Raw genomic sequence first — 13,459 nt, 5'->3', positions numbered from 1 at the left:
CCCCACTCCCATTGGGTAAGCAGCCCCACCTGAGGCCTCCTGGTTTAGTTCCTTCATCCCCACTGAACTGATACAGTACGTGACGATCTGAACAGGGTGGCAGTGAAACGAGGATGGGCTCTGCGGCCACAGAAACTTAGATTTGAATCTTTGCTCTGCTGCTGATCAGCTGTGTCATCCTAGCAAATTTCTTAACCTCTCTGAGCTTCAGTTTCTGAATGTGTCATAGGATTAAAAGCAACAGATTACAATGATAACAACAATGGCTAACAGCTACCGAACACTCGAAAAGCTACTGAAAAGTTTCTACGTGACCAATGAGAAAGGTATGATCATTTTCCTTCACATTCAGGTGAGGAAATTGAGGACAGAGAGATTAAGTAACCTGCCCAAAGTCACAGGGCTATTAAGTGGCAGAGTCTGGATTCCAAGTCAGGTAGTCAAATTCCGGAGCCTGTGCTCCTAACTTCTCTCAATACTCCCTTGCTCTTACGAGCTGAGACCACAAGAAGCCAGCTTAGCACGTGCGCAGCAGCCACGACACCCAGCAGGTGGCACCGGCATCACTCATCTCAGTACTGTGACAACTACCACGACATTACTGTTCACAGATAATTTCCCTAACAACCGTGGTGGCAAACACCCACCGGACAGTCTTATCCTTCCTTGGAAAGAAACCGTGGCCCAGAGAGGCTCCGGTTCTTGTGCAGGGTTACCCATGGTATAACACAGGGAAAAAGTTCCTTGGGTTTTGACAGCCAGGATTCAAACCTGGCTCTGAATGATGCCAAAGGTCATGTTCTCATCCGAGACCCTGTACTGGCTCTTGAGAAAGCTGCTTCAAAGGTCGCAGAGATGCCTTCTGACCTGATGGTGTGGGACAGGGCCAGGATTCCCAGCACGAAGAAATACATGGAGAGCAATAGGTTGATGTACTCCTGGGAGAATATCTGAGGCAGAGATACAAAGAGAAACAGGACATCAGGGTTGTTGGAGGCTATGAGGAAACCAGACTCCCCGCTTTTCTTCTGGAGATGGTCTCCCCACTCTGGAGTTGGGGAACAGTGTTAGGAAGAATCTCAGATGGTACTGGGATGGGGGGCTTTCAGTTTCTATGGCAACAGGAAAAAGGGCAGGACCCTCAAGCCCTCAGATATGCCTCCCCAAGTGGTCACCAAGAGTTGGACACAACTGAGCGACTGAACTGAACTGACTAAAGGAGCCTGCAGGTGTGCCCTTGGTGGCTCTACTTGGAGACAGGCAATGGGGGGTGTGTGTGTGTGTGTGTGTGTGTGGCAGTCACAGGGGAGGGGAGCCTGATGTTCGAAGTCCCAAGAGCCGTCTGAATCCCAGAACAAACTCTTCCAAGCTTCCTCTCTCTGCTCAAAAGCTGAGGGAGCCTGTGGGTGGCCACCCAGTTACGAGTCACCTGTGCCCTGCTCACTCTGCACCCTCTCCTGGGCCACCTCTCCCACAGTGATGCCTGAAGCTCTGATGGCAGGCCCTGACAGCTGCTTCGGGGTCTTATTTTGGGTGAACCTGAGGAACGTTCTCTCACAGGGCTCCAGAGCCAGTGGCCACATGTTGTTAACTCTGGACTTTGGAAAGGCTCCACGGTCACAGAATCGTATTGTCTTTTGTTATCGTGAGGCCCTCTTACTGGGGGGGAAATAATGTGCTGTGGGGTGGGACACGGGGCCACTGATGACTCTCAAACAAGGCTGTTCTTGGATCTGTCTAAACGCCTGTCTGATCACCTTGCTCCCCTGCTTAACACCTCTCAGCAGGTTCCCTGCTTGAGCTTCCCCGCTCAAGTCCACATCCTCTCCTTGGCTCCTCGTGTCCTCGTGGTGGCCACCGCAGGCCTCTTTGGCTGCAGCTCGTGCCGTGTTTATCTACTGATTGCTAGACTGGTGTCTGTCTCTACCACTTAACAAGCTTGGTGTGCTACGTTCCCACCCGTGGGCGGCCTGCACACATGCCCCTCTGTCTGGGAAGCTCTCTTCTCCTCACTTGGGCTTCTGAGCAGCTCTGCTTGACATGATCTTCATTAATTCAGCTCATGTTTACCGTCTGCTACGTGCCATACGCCGTGCTCAGCATTGGAAGAGGCAGAAAAGTCCCTGCTCTCACGGAGTTCAGGCACCAGAGAGGGAGAATCTCAAGAGATGAACGTGCAACACACCGTCAGGTGGAGATGGGTGCTGAGAAAAGCACCGCAGTGTAAGCAGAGTGGGGTGGACTGTCATTCATGGCCCAGGAAAGCCTCCGACACTTCACCTAGGAGTAGACCCGAAGGCAGTACGGGAGCGGCTGTGAGATGTCTGGGGGAAGAGCCCTGGAGGCGGTGGGAAGCGTCCTGAGGGGGCTTGTGTTCCCGTGTGCAGGCAACAGTGAGGGTCTGCAGGCCTGGAGCTGAGGGAGGAAGCAGAGCGTCTGGAGACGAGGCTGGGACGGCAGGAGGGAGACGGAAGCTGCAGTGCCGTGAAAAAGGCTTTAGCTTCGTCTGGGTAAGACACGCTGGTGTTGCAGGGCTGAGGGCAAGGCTGTGACCTGGTCTGATGGTCTGAGAGGATCCCTCTGCAGCTGTGGGGAAGGCACACCCCACAGGGCAGAAGTCCAAGGTGACAGCCCACCGAGGCGGGCACTGCATGTGAGAGGATGGAGGACATGACGAGAGGGGGGTCGGACTCCAGCTGTCTGAACCAGAGAAGTAGGACGTGCCCAGGGCTGCAGGCTGTGGGGGGAGGGCGTGTCTAGGGTTCTCGGCTGAGCAGCAAGGCAGGTAAGGGGCTGCTGTCTGAGGTGGGGGCTTGGGCAGGGGCAGGTCCTTCCGTGCTGTTCTGGTGCTACAGGCCTCGACTCCACAGCGCTTCCTAGGACTCTCACTGCATGTTTATCTACTGACTGCTAGACTGGCGTCTGTCTGCACCACTTAACAAGCTCCTGGAGGGCAGGGGTGGGCCAGCTGTTTTCCCCACTGCAGTGCCCAGCACCCAGCACAGCACCCAGTGTGTGAGCTCTCAACAGAGACTCGTAGACTGGCATCAGTGGCCGCAGGGCGAGCGCTCCCACCCGCACAGGCGTGTGGACGAGTTAGCTCGCAAGGATGTGCTCCCCTACCACAGCTCTCTTTCAGCGCGGGCCGTGGGGAAAATTCCCCTCTGGCCATGTCTTTGAGCTTCTGGTCAGCTTGACTGTGTGGCCTACGAATTGTGCGCCAATTCTGAACTTGTGCTTCAGCTGCTGGAAGTCAGGGCTATACCCGTGTCAGGGGCACTTCTGGCACGAGTATTATAAGTCTGCAGAGTCTAGAGCACAGGGTCGGGGTAGGGCCCTCGCCCAAAGCTTCCTCGCTTTCTACTATTTTATTCATTTTTCTCCTTTACCCCAATTTCTTCATTTTCCTTATACTATTGGATTTAAGCTGCCTCAAAACAATCAGGTTTAAATGAGGTATGATAAGGTAAATTTTATGATCTTGGGAAAGGCAACAAACTCCGGTGCCCTAACCAGGAGAGGAGGAAAGGGGCCGAGTGAGAAAGTGAGAGCCACTGTTACACAAGCCACATCCAGTGGTCAGTCTGGAGTTTGGGAAGAAACTGGTGCCTGTGTTATCCAGGCAGCTGCCTTTCAGAAATCACAACATGACACTCTGGTGACGTGGTGGGGATGGACACTGTGTCCTCTGGCACAAGGCAGGCTGGGGCTTACCTGCCTGGAGAGGAGGACAAGCTGAGCAACAGGTGTCTGGAGCCTTAAATAAAAATGTTCACGCCCTCTGCTGCCAGAAATTCCTTTCTGGGAAATCTAGCCTAAGGAGAGAATCCTAAATACTGAAAATATTGGATGGTCCTGAGGCAAAGGCCTGGGTGTGTATTCCTAGCACTTAGTACAGTAGAGACTTGAGAATTTTGCCAAAAGCCAAGTTGGATGCACCGCGCTCACATACCCGGAGCCACAGAGAGATTGCAAGAGTAGAGGGGAGAGGGAAAGGGACCCAGTGCTACGTATGGGGACGAGACTCTCACCAAAGACACACAGACACACTCAGACCATATGCTTTAGAAAAAGACATACATCCAACGACACAAATGCATGAGGGCAGGTGCGTCTGGTGAAGGGAAATGAAGGTGGAAAATGGAGATGGGTGTCAGGGGTGAAAAAAACAAGGAGGGCAGCCTGGTGTGGCTGATGGCGGTGTGCTGTGCACCAAAGCAAGTGAGAAATCCACCTCTTCTCCCGAGGTCCAGGAAAAAAGGAAAAGAAAAAATAGTGAACACCTAATGTTACCTGATGCCTTCTTACTGACAAGAGTAAAAATCAGAACTATGTTATTTGTGTGAAGTGAGGGCGATGCTGTCAGTCAGCTGTGGTGTTATCTGCTTGGAAGGGATATTCTGAAATCATTAAAAGGGGTGGTTCTGATCCAGTAACGAGGGAGCGATGGAACTGGAAACAGGCATTGTTTTTGACTCACCCACAGACTGGTAAAAGTAAAGGATTTTGATGCTGCTCGATGTAGGTGGGAGTACAGGGAAGCCAGCACACTTGTAGCTGCTGGAGGGCACGTACACTGGTAAAATCAGAAGGATGTGGCACAATCTGTTCTGATTACCACGTGGAGATGCTGTCTGAGCTGGTAGCCCTACTGCAGATACACCTGACAACATGTGACTGTGCTGAGAGGCGCCCACGACGATGCCCACAGACGGCTACAATGCTGGGACTTCCCACCGCCGGATGCCCCTCAGGGTGCATCCGTGAAACAGAACCACAAGCAGCTGTTACAGAGAACAAGGCAGAGCTGACGGTGCTCATACAAAAATATCTCCCTGATAAGAACTGTATGTTTGATATGTATATATAGCTGTTTGAAAATTTTTACATAAATGTGGATCTATGCATAACAGAATAACTCACAAGAAACTACGGTGGGGAGAGTATTATGGTTTATTTGCATCTCCTCTTAGATTGAAAAAAAATTTTTTTAACTACATACATGTATTTTTAAAATGTAAATGAAAACTGACCCTTAAGGAAGGACTTTCCCTGTGGTCCAGTGGTTAGGACTTTACACTTCCACTGCAGGGAGCACAGGTTCAATCCCTGGTCAGGGAACTAAGACCATGCACAGGCCATGAAGGGTGGCAAAGAAAAAAAAAGTCCTTGAAAATGTTTCAATGACCAGGAAAAAAGTGCTTGTACTGTGTTATTTAAAAAAAAAAGTTATAAAATGACTATAATTACGTTGAAAACATGCTTATGAAAAGTCTGAAAGGAGATGCCAAGGTGTTAATGGTGATGACCTGTGTGTTTTTCTCCTCTGTTTTCTGCATAAATTACTTTCGTCATCAGAAAACAGTACATGTTAGACTAAGATAAAAAGTTTGCGAGTCTGCAGTACATGAGAAAATGCTTATGATGCTTTCAATGTGAAGTGAGGGAAGCAGCTACAGGACTGAACACGCCACGTGGTCACAGCTACGGAGGAACCATGCACGGGAGCAGCAGAGGAAGGACACACCTCCAAAGGGGCTCTGTGACTGTCTCTGGCAGGGGGGTTTTGGATGGCTGCTGTTTTCCCCTTTTTACTTTTCTGTGTTTTCCAGGTTTTCAACACTGAGCCTGTGTAACTTTTATTGGGAAAATAAACCTCGATAAATTAAAAAAAAAAGAAAAGCAATTAGTATGATAGAGGTATGTCTGAGACACAGCTATACCCCACCCCAACATGGAGAGTACAAAAACAGAAGCCAAAACAGAACAGAACAGAAAGCTCCACGGAGAAGGGAAATAAAGTCTGGTGGGAAGGAGCCCCCCGACATCACAGCAGGGAAGTGGGTCGAGGGGTGAATTGTTATTACTTTTCTGCTCTTTATTGTCTATAAATGAACATGCATGTCTCCTGTGATGGGAAAAACAGAACAAAATAAAATAAAGTTATTTAAACCAAATGACACACCAGGTGACAAAGGACTTACTTTGAAAAAGAGGTAGAGTCCCAAGAGCGTGCAGCTGGCGATGATGGGGAACCGGGCGGCGTCCCGGCTGGTGATGGTCTCGGGCATGTCCGAGGCGTTCTAGACGAAAGGAAGGCCGTGCTGAGAGAAGGGAGTGGTTCTGGCCTGCAAGGGTTGGACGCTGGTGGGAACTTGGTGCCACGACAGCTCATTCATCTCCCCGCTTTCTGCCTGGTCGCTGAGGTGCCTCAGGGGCCCCCTTGTTTTCCTGACTCAAGGCTTTGCTAGTGCTGCTCCCTCTGCCAGGGCTGCCGTCTACCCACCCCAGGGCAGGGTGCTCTGACCCCACCACCGACTTGCCATCGAAGAGACTGGGACCCCGACAGGGACAGTGCTGGGAGGGCCCAGTGCATGTGTGGCAGAGGCAGCGGGCACCTAACAACTGGAAGAGAAAACACTGGACCCTGGCGACAGGACAGCAGCCCTCGGCCACATGAGGGCTACTGCCAGTTTCCCTACAGATAAAGGCATAAAGACAGCCAGTCTTTTATCCAGTAGGTAGTGAAAATTCTAAGTGGAAACAGACCAACCGCAAAACAAAACTAACAATGGCCAAAACTGAGCATTGGGAAGACAACAACCACAAGGAGAAGCAAATCTTGACAAAACTCAAACTCAAGAAGCGTGACTGGGAAAATGAATCTGGTCAGAGTACAAGCCACAGTTAAACTCACAATGGCAGATACAATAGTTAGCAGCAATGGGATCTGGGTATAGAGCTGACGAAAAATAAATACTTACATGAAACAACTGAATGCAAGCAAAATCAGTTCAGTACTATTAAAATGGAAAAAAAAAAAGGAAATGGAATTAACAGTACTACACAGAAAGTTAAATTAGCTCCATGGAATTCATGACAAAAAGACTTCCTAATGAAAATCTATGTTGGTGTAATTCTGGTTGTTGTTTAGTCATTAAGGCGTGTTTGACTCTTTGTAGCCCCATGAACTGTAGCCCACCAGGCTCCTCTGACATGGGATTTTCCAGGCAAGAATACTGGAGTGGGTTGCCATTTCCTTCTCCAATAATTGTTTAAATTTATATTAAAAAACATTTAAAATATAAATCTGAAAGTCAAAAGCTTTCAGGACCATGATGCTCTCCATCCACTTCTATGCTCACAGTCCACAAGGATCCAGCGACCGTCACTGCACCACGATGCACCTAGAGTGACTGCTCTAACAATGGCTTGCTGGGTGACTCAGGCAGATCGTGTGCTCTCTGAGCCTCAGTTCACTTATCTGTCAAACCGAACGACAATATCTATAGCTTTCCCTGGTGGCTCAGACCGTAAAGCATCTGTCTGCAATGTGGGACATCCAGGTTTGATTCCTAGGTTGGGAAGATCCCCTGGAGAAGGAAACAGCAACCCACTCCAGTACTCTTGCCTTGGAAATTCCATGGATGGAGGAGCCTGGTGGGCCACAGTCCATGGGGTCACAAAGAGTCAGACATGACTGAGCAACTTCACTTAAAAGGGCCAAGAGGCTTAAATGAGATGTCAAAGAGCCTGGCAAACTGTAAAGTACTGTGGTCTAAGGAGCTGTGATTATCAGGGAGGGGCAAGTAGGGAGGCCCTAAGCCAAACCCCAAAATAGGCATGGCTGCATTATAGCCCTGCAGCCCAGGCAGGGCTGAAGGAGATCCTTCCCTCTGGAAGGACCAGGTAGCTGTGTGAGTCACTCTCTGGAAGCTCCACCAGGAGCAGATGAGCAATTATGACATAGAGAGGCAGGCCCATCTTCCTTCCTTCCTCCCAGCCCTTGATTCCTGTATTTAGCAGCACTGTGTGGTACTGCTAAGTTGCTTCAGTCATGTCTGACTCTGTGCGACCCCATAGATGGCAGCCCACCAGGCTCCCCCATCCCTGGGATTCTCCAGGCAAGAATACTGGAGTGGGTTGCCATTTCCTTCTCCAATGCATGAAAGAGAAAAGTGAAAGTGAAGTCGCTCAGTCGTGTCCAACTCTTAGTGACCCCATGGACTGCAGCCTACCAGGCTTCTCTATCCATGGATTTTCCAGGCAATAGTACTGGAGTGGGGTGCCATTGCCTTCCCCGACTGTGTGGTAGGGAGTGGGCAAATTCATGGCACTCTCAGTGGACCTCCATAGAGTCACTGTATTTCCTGTGTAGCAGCAGGGTGGGCACAAAACTAAATGAGCTCCCGACCTTAAAGTGTTCACAGGCAGGTAGGCCAAGACCTTGACATGTAAACAGAATATCCCTGAGTAGCGTGACCCGTGGTAGAACTGCCGCGATACGTGGCACGAGTACCCCGTGGTGGAGGGAGGGATCTGATGTCAGCGGGCCCAGCCCCACTGCCAGCTCTGCTTCTTCCCAGCGGCGGGACCTTGGGCAAGTCATTTTCTTTCTCAGAGCCTCAATTTCCTCAGCTGTAAAATGGGTTGTCAGTACTCAGTGATTTTTGCATTGGAAGTATTTAGTGTTGTGGCTTGCGTTTCCCACAAGTTGTACAAACTATCATGATTATGTACAAGGGAGTCAAGTGAAAGTGGACAGGATACTACTTCTTCGAGGAAGCAGGGAGTGTCAGACGTGGTTAGAGCAGATATTACTTAAGCAAAGCTGTGAAGGCCAAGCACAGGGTCTGGTATGCAGCAGGAGCCAGATAAACGCTGACTGAGTTGAGGAGTCTGCTTTGTGTACAAGGGAAGCGTTTACAGGCAGAGGGACCTGCAGACGCAGGGCACGTGGTATGAAAGGACCCACAGCCTCTGGCATCACCTGCAAACCAGTGTCACTACTCATTCACTTCAATTCAGCCCAGGATTCTGGGTGGGAATAGGCTCAGTATCATTTAATGGCAAACCAGGTTGGACAGATGCTCCACCACACAGTCAAATCTGGTCTTCTGCATGTGACTGTTAGAAACACCCCATGTGCAATGTTGAGTCAGCACGGAAGACTTGAAATCTGACTGACCAGGACAGTAACACGGACAACATTTACTGAGGGCTTTTTAGGTGCCATGCATCCTAGGTGCTTTACATGATTTCATCCTCACAATAACCCCAGGCAGCAGGGACTTTTATACCTCCATTCTACAGATAAGGACACCAAGGCTCAGAGAGATGATGTAACTCGCTTTAAGGTCACACAGCTGGCCAAGAGGCAGAGCCAGGAGGTATGCTGAGGCAGTCTGGTTCCAGAGTCCAAACTCTTGGCTATCACCCCCTAGATGTCCTCTGCCTTTCCTATCTGGAAATTTCTGCTGGAAAGTTATGTCAAAATGCTCAGGGGGCCTGTGACCTTTCTGAGGAACAGAATCCTGACAGCGACAGAATCTCTGTAGTTACAAAAATACTAGAAGTTGGCCGGATTCTCCACAGATTCAATTTAGATTTTTAAACTATATGTTCGTATGCAAATGCAATGGCCCCTGGGGTGGGTTTGAGTGGCTGGGAGCTGACACGAACAGCAGAAATAAATTCAGCTTCCAGTGACACTCTGGATGCTTGGTTATCAGGGCGGAAGCAAAAGCAGCAAAGGAAGAAGGATGCCAACTTCATTGAAGTCGTTGGCTCTGCTGGAGCTCTGGGAGTTCTGCTTCCAGGCCATGCCCTACAAAGGATCTGGGATTCATGGACCATTCTGGCGCCCCCGGTCTCCTCTCCTCACTGTGTGTGCACTCACTCACCCAAGCATTTCCCAAACTACACCCACCCCAGGCCTTCACCCTCCACTGCAGGCTCCATGAGCACCACCTCACCAGCCCCTTTCCCGCCTGCCCCCTCCTCTATCAGGAGCTCGTTCTGAAGGACCTGATCGCATCGCACAACAGCTCAGAAACCTCTGGTAATGGGCCACCAAGCAGCCATTAAATGAGAATCAAGGTCACTGCTGGCGGGAGTATCAACTGGTACCACCTCTGCCTTAGACAATTTGATGAAATCCATCTAAATTAAACATGCACAGAGCCTCTGACCCAGCTAATCGATTTCAAGGAATTTATCCTACAAATACACAGAGCAATGTGAAGTAACAAATGTATAATGAGATTAATTTCAGCATGGCTTATGATAGCAGAAGATTGACACAAACTGACTGACCAGCAGAGGACTCCAAATCAGGTGTCCTCACACTTGAGCACGTCAGAATTGGCAGTAGGGCCTGTGAACAGACACGTGTTTCTAACAAGTTTCCAGGTGATGCTGATGCTGCTGGTACAGGGATCACACTTTGAGAATCACGGCTGTGGGTACAGGGGGACACCATACAGCAATCAAAGAACAGAACTTCTCCATGCGTACTGGTGTGTTAGATTTGAAGCATGTAAGTGGTGGAGACAGCAAGGTGCAAACAAGAGTGTGTCCACAACGAAATGCGGGCTTCCCCAGTAACAAATCTGCGTGGAACGTAGGAGATGCGCCAGGAGCCATGGGTTTGATCCCCGGGTTGGGAAGATTCCCTGGAAAAGGAAATGACAACCCACTCCAATATTCTTGCCTGGAAAATCCAACGGACAGAGAAGCCTGGTGGGCTACAGTCCACTGGGCCTCAAAGAGTCAGACACCACTGAGCGACTAAACTACAGAAAGAACAAAGTGCAACAGTTATATAGCAAAGGTGGGGGGAAGCGTGTGCTTATTTACTTGCAAAGGCACATACACCTCTTGATGGATATCCAAGAAAGAGGCAGTAGAGGATGCCCCTGGGGAGGGAAACTGGGCAGCTGGGCTGGGAGGGAGATTTTGCTCAGTCCTTCTGGAATTCTATACCATGGGTGTGTGTAACCTACCCTCCCCACCATAAAACAAGATAGGCCTACATGTACTGACACAGGAGAATGACCAAGACATACTGCTGCATTGGAAAAAAAAAAGGAAGAATCAGGTTTCAGAGCAGTATGTACTGCAAAATCCCATTTTTATAAAAATAAACTTACATATGTATACACACACGGGCACGTACATGTCTGTATACGCACAGAAAAAGGTGGGAAAGGATGCTCACCGAACAGCTACCTGGGTCACTTCCAAGGAAGTGGTATGGGGCGGGGATTTCCTTCATGCTTCTGTGTTGCCTGAACTTTTACGAACACACAACATGTAGTGGCTATGAAGATTGGCTGCTGCACTGCCTTCGGGATTCCGTACCTCAGAAAGGCTGCAGGTTCCTGGAGCATCTTCTTGTTACCTCACCCCAGCACCTGTGCTGGACTCGCATCAAACCGCTCACCGCCTCCCAGAACACACCTGTGGTCCCACATCTCCCTCTCCTGCCCCGCCTACTGAGTTCTTGCCCACCGTGGCAAAGATCACGGCGGCCTCCTTGAGCATGCGGCTGGTCACACAGCTATCTCTCGTTGGGGACTGAGTTCTGTGAGGGCAAGGCTTGGCCTCTTCATCTGGCACTCCTGGTAGCCAGCCAGGGCCTGGCACAGAACAGGAGACCAGTCCAGCTGGCTGGGGGGCTCCTCTGAGTTACCAGCCAAAGGCCTTTGAATCGATCTGACGAGTAGCTGTTCCTGGGAGTAGCTGTCCCTTTTGGCAACACAGGTCTCAGACAGGGACAGGCATTGCTCTTGGATGGCTCCGCCCACGGCTACTTCCTCCCAGCACACTCCTGGACGCTTCACCTTCTCCTCCCACAATTTCACAACTCACTCTGTCTGTCACGGACAACTTGGCTCCAGGGAGAATTTTGTCCTCACATGCCCTCTCTCAGCTGGCTGTGGGGGTCCAACACTAGTGGGAAATCAAAATTCCTGGGCCCCCAAGCTAACTTTTCTCCCCTTGCCAAATGATCACGGAAACATGACTCCGGGCAGAAAATGGGAGTCATTTGGCCTCTCCTCTCCCCAGGCCAAAATGCCACTTGTATGATGCAGGCAACTGCATCCAGGAGAGAGCCCAGGAGTAGGAACACCTGGTTCTGCCCCTAATTGGCAGAGAAATCATTTCTTTACTTCCCAGTTTCTCTATTTAATGGTGATAATAAAACTGGCTCTGCCTGCCTCAGTCAGTACCTGGGAGAATCAGAGTGAAGGCTTGTAAGCTTTAGGATACCCTGGTAGTTGGAGGCTACTAATGGTCAAGCTGTTTGCAATTCCATACAGTTTTGCAGTCCCCTTGTTCTCTCAGGAGATGCTGGGGAGAGGTATTTAGATCTAAAGCTCTCTTCCATTCTTACCCTCTGCTCCAGCCACTCCTGACCTCCCACCAACTCCTAAACTGCCGTGTGCAGCTACTTCCCTAGTTTCCTTTGCTTCGAATGTCTTCTGGCTGAAATTCAACCTCTACATGAAGGCTCGAGTCCACCTCCAGCACAAAGCTGCCCTGCCCAGCCCCAGGCGTGCTCAATCTTCTCCCTAAACCCTGCAGCACTACTTGTATTACAGTCTCAGATCTAGTTATTCCCCGCTCATCCAGACACCTAAACGCCTTGGTGATAGGGCTCTGACCCACTCATCTTTGCAGCATCCCTCTGTCCTGGACAACAGTGGAGGTTCAGGAAATTCTGTTGTTTGGAAGATGTTTTCTAAAGAGATTAGTAATCCATGTGTAGAAGGTGCTATGGAGAATTACTCAAGTTTGGGGAGACCCTCACATCAAGTGCCTAGCTCATTCCATGCTGCCCTTCATTTCCTTTGTCCTGATCTATTTCAGAATTTCTCCCTGCACCAAGTGTTTGCGTGTATGGCACGACAGGGAGGCTGAAAGCTACCTGAACACTGCTTAGAAGAGGCAGAACAGTAAGGCAAATGGGGCCATCTAAGCCATGCCTGACCAATCCCCTCTGCATCTGACCTAGAGGGAACCAGCAGCAAGTTCTCCAATCTTGGGAAAGAAAGGTGGCAGGCCCCAGCCACTGCTCAAGTTGGGTAATGTTTCGAGAACCTGGGTTTGAGCAGTTTCAAAAGCGGCAGCTGTTTTGTGGATCTGCCCTCCTTGGGTAAGAGAGCTTCCGCTAAGGTTCAACTTCAGGTTTGGGTGGGGGAGGAGCAGCAGGGAGCGGCAGATCAGGAACTGGTGGAGGACGACTGACAGGCCTACAGGAAGCGAGAAGCCATTGGTGCAAAAGGCTAGAGAGAGCTTCCTATAGAGAGGGAGGGTGGGAGGAAGGAGGTCTGGAGGTGGAAGGCCCTGGGATCCTCTTAGGTATACAACAGGACAGATGTTGAAGACCAGGGATGGAGCCTGGCCCAGTCTTACAAGAGAGGCCAACAGCAGCTCACTAACTCAGCTGAGTTACTCCAATTTGGTGGAAGGACTGTCTTAAGGGGCATGGAGAGAGGAGCTACTTTGAGGTAGGGTCAGGGTCTGAGGTGGGAACAGGGTTAGGAACAGGGTCTGGGCTCAGGCTAGGATAGGTCCAAGCTTGGGTGTTAGGCAGGGAAGAGGAAACCAGCAGACTTGGGGTCTATGGTTAAAAAAGAGAGGCACCAAAGTGCCAAGTTTTGAGGAGCTGGCT

At 50.2% G+C, this 13,459-nt stretch overlaps 1 protein-coding gene and 1 non-coding gene across 3 annotated transcripts in view; one reads left to right on the top strand and one right to left on the bottom strand.

Moving 5' to 3' along the window:
* Positions 1-13,459, bottom strand: part of HM13 (histocompatibility minor 13) — a 39,112-nt gene that overhangs the window by 24,664 nt on the left and 989 nt on the right. For both annotated transcript variants that reach the window (XM_068986858.1, XM_068986859.1), the window contains exons 2-3: positions 5,985-6,083; positions 868-950 (exon numbers count right to left, since the gene is read on the bottom strand). In XM_068986858.1, the coding sequence (XP_068842959.1) occupies positions 868-950; positions 5,985-6,083 (182 nt within the window). The remainder of the gene's footprint in view (positions 1-867; positions 951-5,984; positions 6,084-13,459) is intronic.
* Positions 5,049-5,122, top strand: TRNAG-UCC (transfer RNA glycine (anticodon UCC)). Its single transcript has one exon. It is a non-coding gene; the product is annotated as a tRNA-Gly (tRNA).

This window comes from Capricornis sumatraensis, chromosome 15, assembly GCF_032405125.1.
Source record: "Capricornis sumatraensis isolate serow.1 chromosome 15, serow.2, whole genome shotgun sequence".
In the NCBI taxonomy this organism is placed as follows: domain Eukaryota; kingdom Metazoa; phylum Chordata; class Mammalia; order Artiodactyla; family Bovidae; genus Capricornis; species Capricornis sumatraensis.
The sequence above is the reverse complement of the archived record's forward strand: the minus strand, read 5'-3'. Positions and strand labels throughout refer to the sequence as shown.